The 9,652-nt window shown below is 40.0% G+C and overlaps 1 protein-coding gene across 1 annotated transcript; it reads right to left on the bottom strand.

Annotated features, from left to right (window-relative positions):
* Positions 1-2,908: 2,908 nt before the first annotated feature.
* irx2a (iroquois homeobox 2a) lies at positions 2,909-9,206 on the bottom strand. Its single transcript, XM_044117225.1, has 3 exons — positions 8,638-9,206; positions 6,891-7,296; positions 2,909-6,219 (listed from the first exon to the last, which is right to left on the bottom strand). Exons 1-3 carry the CDS (start codon positions 8,875-8,877, stop codon positions 5,339-5,341), a joined length of 1,527 nt encoding a protein of 508 aa, XP_043973160.1. The 5' UTR covers positions 8,878-9,206; the 3' UTR covers positions 2,909-5,338.
* Between the last annotated feature and the right edge of the window lie 446 nt (positions 9,207-9,652).

Genomic DNA, 9,652 nt, shown 5'->3' with positions numbered 1-9,652 from the left:
TGACCGTCATTTGGGAGGTGTTGTATGACGTTAGCCACAGTCCTTCCTAGCAGTGTCTGTAAAATGGCAAATAGCCTGTTTCTCCTTTGAGAATCAATATCCACACTCCGTCAAGGGCACCACAGTTTCTTCTGCAACTGCTTATTTTTTTGCGATGTGAGCAAAAGAGAAAGTTCATCAAACAGTAGCTGGAACTCCTCTCCACAATTTTGACTAATTGTGGAATAAATTCTCAATCGCTTCATTAGAGGCTTCACAGCTGGAGGTTTATTATGTGCAATTGGCGCCTTGTTCCCATTTTCACCTGCCATTGCTCTCAATCAAACAAAGAGGCAGGTAGGAAGTTTCTTTTCATGTGTTCAAAGGTGACCGGTTGCAGAGCAATTGCTCTTTCTTTTTCTTTCCTGTCTCTCAGAAACAATAACTCTTTTTATTGAGAACAAATGTTGACATTTGAAGGGAGCAGCAGCAGGTGAGGGGCGGGGGCTCAGACTGCCTCTGGTGCTATTTGACAACACTGTTGAGTCCCCTGTGGGAGCCCACCTGAGAATAAAGCATGCATTTCAATAAACCATCTCCTAATGAAAGCATTTTGGACTGAGGAATGAGAAGTTGGCCAGAGGCTATAACATCCATGACTCCCATATACAGTAGGTTCCAGACCGAGCGCTAAATGATAATAAGGTGGGGGAAACACATCAAATCAAGTCAGTGATGATCTAAAGGGTAACAACATTGAATTTAACCAAGAGTCATTCACGGTTTTAATGCTTGCTTTAATTAGGGAGTACCTTTTTTAAAATAAGATGTCTGACAATGTCATACAGTTCAAAACAAAGTATGCAATGACTTTATGTTAAGATGAACTGGATCCATATTTCACTTTACAACATTCTTGGTGGGAGATGAAGATTGTGTCTTTTAGGGTGGGAGCACTGTGGCACCAGTCACCCCTAAATTGTCGTAGGTACAGAGTTATAAACTCAATAGTATTTCTATGTACTGTAGAGTAAATACACTAACATTTTTGGTTGGGTTAATGATTGGGTTATTTTAGCATGGCACTGCTCACCCTGTTATAACATTATGGTGTTAAGGAAGTGAAGGCTGTTTTAACAACCTACTTCTTACCTGCATTTTTGTGTACAGTAAACTTTATTTTCCACTTCCTAATGTCCGATAGATAGTGAATGAGGTTTAGGTCTAACAAGTTGGCTGGCCAATCAAGCACAATGATGTCATGGTCATTTAATGAGGTATTGGTACTTTTGGCAGGATAGGCAGCTCTGGTTGGAAGATAAAGTCCGCACATAAATGAAACTTGGAAGCAAAGTGCTTTAGAAGTTTCTGCTGCGCTAACTTTGAACTTTGATGAAAAACTAGAACAACATCAGCAGATAACACTAACTGTCAATGAGTATTAAAGTAATTTAGAATATGTGCTTCTCCTCACCCATTATAGAAAATGTACTTTCTTCTAAAAAGAAGAACGTACATTAAATTAAAAAAAGAGTTTATTTACATGTGTAGCAAAAGTTTAGCTACTTTTGCCTTAGCCGACGCTAGATGTTTGTGACATCTCTGGGTTAGGAGTGGCTTGACATGAATAATATGACAGATGTTCATTTTCTTGGATACAGTACTGTATGAACATTCAACGTCTTTAGCGTTTTGTGGCTTACTTTCAGCAACTCTCTGCTGGACAATCGTCAATTCAGCAATTTCCACCATAACTGTGAAGACCAACACATTCAATTGTGCTAAAAAATTTTTTTGATTGAAACTTCTTCTTTATTGACTCTATGTTAAAATTTTCTGAGACCAAATTTCCGTTTACATGAACTGTTGGCCAAAAACATGAGAATAAACTAATATAAACACTCAAAATATTTCTGTCTGTGTGTAACAAATCTGTGCAAAAATGATTTTCACTCTTTGAATTGAATAAATAATCAATAAACTGTTCAATAATATTCTAATTTATTTGCATAGGGCTCTGAATGCTAAATTGTTGATGACATAGTTAACACACCTAAATAACCCAACTCCCCCGCCCTTTTTTCCGAGGGCAGCCCCGGCTGTAGGAGGATTTCTTGACTACACTCAAGCTCATATTCAACTGGAAAATGATGGATTAGTTTTGAGTTTGGCCAGAAGCAATGACTGAAGGGGGGGAGGAAATATTGTATGTTTGATTAAAACACGCAAACTGATAAAATATCACAAATGTACATTTCAGCGCCAATTAAGAAACAAGTTGAAGGTTTAAAAATGGGGATAGCACGGATAACATCCTCGGAAGTTGGCTTTGAGTTCCAATTGTTTAATTAGCTCCATTCTATAATAGTAAAGCCGTGATGAAAAGCAGGGGGATATCTCTCCGATTAGGCCCCATCACACAGCCCATTGAAGCTGGCAGATGCTTAGATAGATTTTTATGGATCGCTCGATGCTGGCGCTGTAATGAAGCAGGCAGGCCTGACCTGTCCTGAACCAGGCTGAAAAAACTCCAGGGACGGCTCCGCTGGGAGCGCGTGATGCCCCCCGTGTGTCCCCTCGGCTGTATTAATCACACTGAAAAAATAAATGTGCGCCAGGGCGAGAGAGAGCGAGAGAAAAAGAGAGAGAGAGAGAAATAGAGGAGGAAAAATGTAATAAGTACATCGTTTATCCCCATCAAGGTCATGAATATTTGACCGAGGGAGCAGAATGAGGCCCTAAGAGAAAATGATTGACCATTTAGAAAGAATGGATTGTGCAATCTGTGAAAACTCATAATAGTTATGAATGGCAAGAGTCATCAAGCATTTCCCATCTGTGCTGGACTGACAAAATAAAAGAGCAATGAACGGGGAGAATTTAAAAGAGGAAAAAAATATGGATCACATACAAGTTATATATATTTAAAAAAAAGAATCTCAAAAATAAACGTCATAGTTGGGAAAAAGAGTTTAATATTTTCTTATTCTGAATAACGGATATAACACCCCACCTTTTCATTATATGTACAGTCATATAAATTAGTAAAAGTACTCTTGTTAACAAGATTGTGTTCTTTGCCCCAAAGAAAACAGTCCATAATATATATGTATATATATTCATATTTATATTTACAGGACAAACAGAAGATGTCAGTTTTCCACTTTTGCAATACAACTTGCATAAATTATAGGCATCGTTCCGCTGTCATTTTAAAAAAATAAATATCAAATGTAGGCTACTCCACTCTGAAGTCCTCAAAGTTCACTTCAGATCAGATCACCGTCCTAAGAATCCTCCCCACCTCCCCAAATACATTTCCTAGGCCATATGATGTTTTTTCCACACGCAGATATATAACAAAAAAATAATAATAATATATCGTGGCAAATAAGCAAACAAGAAGAACCTGAGAAATAACATGTAACTCACATATAATGGGAGATGATGAGTGATGATAAGGAAATCACACAAGGCAATGTAATGAAGACTGAAGAGCTGAGTCTTTGTGGAATTTAGCAGCAGCAGCTTTCATTTCCAAAGAAATATGGTGGCACTACATACGGTTTGGAGTAAGAGGTTATGAGGGCTAAAGAGTGGGACTAAAAAGGTTGAAATCCTTTTTTCCATGTTTTTATACTCTGAGCAATTGTGACACCTACCTGCAGAGCATGGAAATATATATTTTAGAAAAATAAATAAAATAACAGAATCCCACAATGCAGAATTTGGAAAAACTGTCAAACTGTTTCAGAAAGAAAAATCTAACTAAATAAAATTGAAAATGTTAAAAAAATCAGCTAACCTAAACCACGACTGCAGCAGCACATATGAAAAGTGAGCAACTGTCACTACCACTTACACTGTAAAAATGACTTTTTCGAGAGAATTAAGTATTATTAATTAAAATTACTTCAGTTTTGTTCAAACATATTCCTGTGTAAATGTAATTTTTTGAGGGGTGTGGGGGTTACCAAGTACGCCCTGAACACTTTTTTAGACTTTAACAGTAGATGTTGGTTCAGATAAACATTAGCTGTTGACATTTGTCATGTTGCATCCGGCAAACAGTGGTTAGCATAGGTTTTATCAAAAATCAATGCGCTTTACTCAGTAAAAATGGATGTCCTAAGAACTGCCACAAGGCTTGTAGATAAAAAAAGTTTAAGGAGTTTAAGTCTCTGTTCAATTTTAACCAGCTTATAATGGTAAAATGCGACTTACTGGCAAGCTGAGTTCCCTAAGTTTGAGGTAGTTGTTGCCAGTAAAGAAGTCATCTAAGCTGTGGTTGTTACACTATTATGTTAGAATAAATTTTAAATGATTTTTTGTCTTGTTTAATTTAATAGAATGACATGCCGGATGAATAAATCTTACTAATTACAAATTTATTGGAGTATTTTATTCTCGGAATTTCTCTTTCTAAGCATTTTCTTAGCTATTAAACTTAGTTTATGGCTATTTATTGTAAACACAGAATAAAGTCTATGCAAATAAAATGTATCCTGTTGCACCAATTTTCTTGAGTAAACCAGCAGTTGGTTTTATCAGTGTATGTGACATTTGAAGGCTTGAAGTTGCACTAAGACTGTGCAGAGGGAGCTAATTTGTTTGCATTTGGCTGACCCTGTGTAATTATAATTATCCTAAGCTGAAAGATAAGGTTTGGAGCCCACTGTGCACATTCACACTCACTCTGTTTCCCTCTCTCTCTCACACACAAAGGAAACAATAAAAGTAAAATTCCTTCTCAAAGCTATGGCAACATTTCTCTGCTTATTGGATTCAAAAACGGTCCTTGTGTGTTATGTGTCTGCGTGCATGGTTGGGTTTATTTGAAGCCTGTTCTTCAATGTTGCAGATGTTGAATTTTACATGTTAATTTTCAGCTAAATTCTCCTGTTTCTGATGATTTCAGAAGCAAGTTTGTATTATGAGAAATAAAGATATGTTTAAATGAGTAAAATTTGTTGAAAATAAAATAACTGTTTTTATTTTTATTTTTTTTTTACTTTAAAATAAGGTGGGTTTTTTTATTGATTTATGTATTTATTACCTGGTTTTAAAATCAAAATCTCCATAATGAGATACAATTATAATTATGTCAATAAATGTCGTTTAATCTTATTCCAGAATCTCTCTCAAAACGGTCAGATTTATTTGAAGCAAGGCAGAGACTGTTCCCACCAACGCAGTGACATGAAAGTGACCAAACGTAGAAGGGTTGGTTTGCTTTGAAAACATGTAAAACGATGGCGAAATCTTCATCCGTTGCTGATGTGAAATACAATTCCAAGATAAAAAACAACAACAAAAAAATCCTAAATAAGTTTTCACTTTAGTCACGCAGTTCTCCTCATTACGTACCTTTCTTTGCTTCTACATTTGTGGCTCTGAAATGTTGCTGCTCGACTGCAGCAATCTGGTTTGGGTTATTTTTAACGATGGGGGAGTCTGGCCTGAGCTTTGGTTCCGCGCAAGCCTCCGCCGCCCTGTGAGTGGCGCTCAGACCCTCGTTTGCGGCCGCAGCCGCCGCGGCCGCGGCGGCGGCAGCTGCCAGACTCACTCCGGAGGAATTGGTGTACCGCAGGATCCCCTGACCCTGCAGGGGGCTAAAGTTGCCGTAGTTTGTGTAATTGCTATAAAAGGGAGACGTGTAATAAATAGGTCTTCCGAGGATGGAGGAGGCTGGGTAGAGTGAGGGGGAGCTGGCAGCGGGTGAAGTCGCGGAAGGCGTCGGGGGAGTGAGGAGTCCTCCGCTGGAGGAGGGGCAGTTAGGCTGCCCCGGTTGCCCCTGTTGCTGATGTTGCTGCTGCTGCTGCTGCTTTTGGTCCGAGGTTGCAATCTCGGCCAGAGACCACAGTTTGGGCTTGGCCGAAAGATTCTGAGGCGCCTCGGACGGATTAGGCCTGTTGTCCAGACACGAAGACAATTTACTGACGTTGCTGTTTATGAGGCTCCGAGCCAAATCCTCCCGCTGGCTGTGAAGGTGGTGGAGATGATGGAGGTGGTGGTGGTGGTGCTGATGATGGTGATGGGTGAGCACCGGAGCTTCCACGCCCGTCAGAGGCGACGACGTGACGGGTTTGGGTGAGAGTTGGTCGCGGCGGTCCACGCCATCCTCACTGCACTTATCCGCTGTTTGGTCGGAGCTCAGCTCTGAAACGCAGCCGACCTTTTCCCCGTCAGACTCGGCAGAGCATGAGTGATCCGTCAGAGTGTCGACGTGCAAACTGATGCCTGCACGAGAGGACAGAGTTGGAAAATTAAGGAAAAACTAAACAACAAAATTTCAGAAATGAAAATAAGTAAATAAATAAATAAATAATGGTAATAAAAATGATTGAACTTCAAAACTGCATAAAACGTTTGGCTGACTCTAAAGTAATAATTAAAACTGAAATATTTATAATTTATATTAATTTTGCAAGTTAGATTTTGTTTTTAAAAGAAATATTTTTAGATAATGTTTTGTGGTTCCATTTTTATATAACAACGCGAGGGGAGGGACATAAACTGTCACAGTTTATTGAGGGTCACTCATCATGAATGTTTGTTTTATAACTGATTTATCACCATGTTATCAAGTAAATAAATAAATAAAATGTCCCTCTCAACAAGTAATTTAGTGCAGCGTTTTCATTTTTAAAAAAGTACACTAATCACTATGGTTACGGAACGACGCACACTTTTTGCTGAAGGACAGCATCCTGGCCTAATCATTTGTTTCCAAGTCTGACTTAATAATTTCCAAATTCGTAATATTCTTACCTAAAATCTCGTTAAAAATCTGCAGCCATAAATTAACGTGTGAGGGTAACGGGGGGACGGGGGGCGCAGACCCTCCCCGTGTACAAGCCTCAATAGTTAATTTGATCATTGGCTCTGCGTGTTGCCACATCACACCCCACCTTCGTCCTCCGCCGAAGCCTCGCCGTTATCCAGGGTTTTGTCAGAGCGCTCCGCCTCCTTCCTCTCCCCGTCTCCGTCCTCCTCGTCCTCGTCCTCGCTCTTGCTGCGGGGCGCCCAGGTCATCTTGTTCTCCTTTTTGAGCCTCCGCCTGGCGTTTGCGAACCAGGTGGAGACCTGCGTCAGGGTCATCTTGGTGATGATGGCCAGCATGATCTTCTCCCCCTTAGTCGGGTACGGGTTCTTCCTGTGCTCCTGTAGCCAGGCCTTCAAGGTGGCCGTGGCGTCCCTGGTGGCGTTCTTGCGGTAAGCCGGGTCGTTGAGTTGGTAGGGGTAACCCGGACTCCCATATGGATGGTAGCTGAGCGCCCCAGCCATGCCCGTCGTGTGGGCGTCATATGGAGAGGACTTGAGGGGGGGAAAAAAGTTGGGAAAAAGTCACGCTTCCATAAATGATTTGCCCAACTGAACTAGAAAGATATAGACACAACAGTGGCTTGGTTTTATATATATATGAACATGCGTGTGTGTTTGAAATAAAATAAAACTTTGACTGTTAACTATTGGCATTGGATGTTGTTTTCTTCTATTATTTGATCTTAAAACGTTTCATTAATCTGTTGGATCAAATGCCATTTTTGCATTGTAAAGCTGAATATAAACCAACTGATTATTAATGTCATATTTATTTATTTATTTATTTATTTATTTATTTATTTATTTATTTATTTATTTATTTATTTATTTATTTATTTATCTGATGTGTTCTTTATTGGTTTTGTTTGAAACATTTGTCGAGTATAAGCAGGAGGGGGGGAAAAAAAGGTGCAATTACCAAAGTGTAAACGCCGCGCGTAAAGGCAGGCCTCAGGAAAAAAAAAAAAAAAAAAAACGAAACAAAAAAAAAAAACCAACAACCATGATTTAATGCAGCAGTGATTGTTAAGGTCATTATCGGATTAGCTAATAACAGAGCTCCTGTTAGTGCAGTAGTTAAGATAACATGAAGGAAATTTAATTTTGCGTAATCACCCATTAACTTGCTCATTTTCATTGAGTGAATGCATGATTTATATCTGTTTTTTTTTATCTTTTTACTTTTTTTTTGTTTTCTTTTTGTCGCTGCCCCTGTGGATTTGCAAATCCCATTAACAAATCACTTGATATGCACCTTTTCCGAAAAGCACTTTAAGTCTGCCCGTGTGACATGATCACTGCGAGTCATGCTTATCACCTTAAATGTGCTCACTTGAGAGAACAAAAACAAATATCGGTGTCTTTACTTCTTATTTTTTAGAACTAAACGAAGAAACAGACTGTTTTATTTTTGACTATATTTGATCTGAACATGTGCAGTCGTTTAGAGTCTAAACTTGTCAGTATACATCTATTTCGTATAACACTTAAGGCTGCGCAGCAAGAGTTAAGCGGTGGTCAAGCCATTCCAATCTGTAGCTCATGCCTGAAATCCCATTTAAGTGGAGGAGGTGAAGGATTTTGAAAGTAAGGGCCCATCCAGAAGACCACTTCATATAAATTCATAGCTCTCAATGGAAAAGTTCCGCACGGATTGGAGAAAAAAAAACGAAAAAAAAAACAAAAAAAAACCACACACACACACACACACACACATACATATTGTAAAGCACCGATCCACGGCGATCAGATCAAGAATGTGCGCATACATAGTTTAAAACGCGGAAATTTAGCACTTATAATCAGGAGTAACACACACACGAGATTTTTTACCATGTAGGAGGGGAATCCCGTCGCAGGATCTGTGGAGTATGACAGCGGACTGGAGAAGCCCGCACCAGCCGAGGCGGAGAAAGCAGCCGAGCCGGGATAGGGACTGAAGGCTGAGCCGGAGGACGACCTCGCCAAGTCCTCATTCCGCGGAGCAGCCAGAGCCGAGGCCCCGTAAGCCGGACACGAATAAAGAGCCAGAGAGCCTGGGGGCTGGTAGAGGTAACCCTGAGGATAGGACATTGGTGAGCGAAATAGAGTTCGCCGATTCTCCCAAGGAAAAAAAAAAAATAGCAGGAGGGGAAAAAAAAGACGCACAGAAGGCGGCGGACAACAGTGGCTAAAATATAAACAATCAACTCAATAATCAGCCGTGCAAACAGTCATCAAACAGTGAAAGTAAAAAAAAAGGCCTCCCTCCGCAGCCCCCTTACTGGGAAAAAAACACCCGAAAGATCTGTTAAAGTGCCCACATAGAGGTAATGTGGCATGCGTCTTGATCCCCTAGCGTCCGATGTTTTTAGTGCGCGGCGCTATGAAGTGAGGAGTTAGGAAGGAAGGAGCCAGTTGAGTTTCAGACACACACAGAGCATTGGGGGGAAAAACTGGAGCTGTCACTCTGGCTCATCTGAATATCCCATCCCCGCCCCCTTTGTGCCGGATAGAAATGGAGCCTCGGAACAAAACCAGCGCTCCACACGGGAAGGAGAAGGTTCCATACCAACCAAACTAGAGAGGACGCACTTTCACTTCTGTTTGTGTGTTTGGATTTTTGAACCTCGTAAAACAAATTTACTACGTTTCACCGCTTTGTTCTGGGTAGATTAAAAAGTCCATAAAATCCGCTGGGTTTTTTCCGTTTTTTTTTTTTTTTTTTTTTTTTTTTTTTTTTTTTTAACTTTACAAGTAGTTACTGTTTTCTCCTTATGGCACAATGCAAATACAACGACGTAAACAGCAACCTGCTGAATGTTAATTCCCTTCACTTTATCTGACGACAAGGGAAACAGTAGAGCCC

The sequence above is a fragment of the Gambusia affinis genome, linkage group LG05 (assembly GCF_019740435.1).
Source record: "Gambusia affinis linkage group LG05, SWU_Gaff_1.0, whole genome shotgun sequence".
Taxonomy (NCBI): domain Eukaryota; kingdom Metazoa; phylum Chordata; class Actinopteri; order Cyprinodontiformes; family Poeciliidae; genus Gambusia; species Gambusia affinis.
Note: the sequence above shows the minus strand (reverse complement) of the source record. Positions and strands in the feature narration are given on the sequence as shown.

Excerpts from the sequence above, each read along its gene's own strand:
- irx2a (XM_044117225.1), bottom strand. The coding sequence starts at position 8,877 with ATGTCCTATCCTCAGGGTTACCTCTACCAGCCCCCAGGCTCTCTGGCT. Across the intron at positions 7,297-8,637 it reads CGGGATTCCCCTCCTACATG|TCCTCTCCATATGACGCCCA; the intron begins GTAAAAAATCTC and ends CCCCCCCTCAAG. Across the intron at positions 6,220-6,890 it reads GGCTTCGGCGGAGGACGAAG|GCATCAGTTTGCACGTCGAC; the intron begins GTGGGGTGTGAT and ends CCTCTCGTGCAG.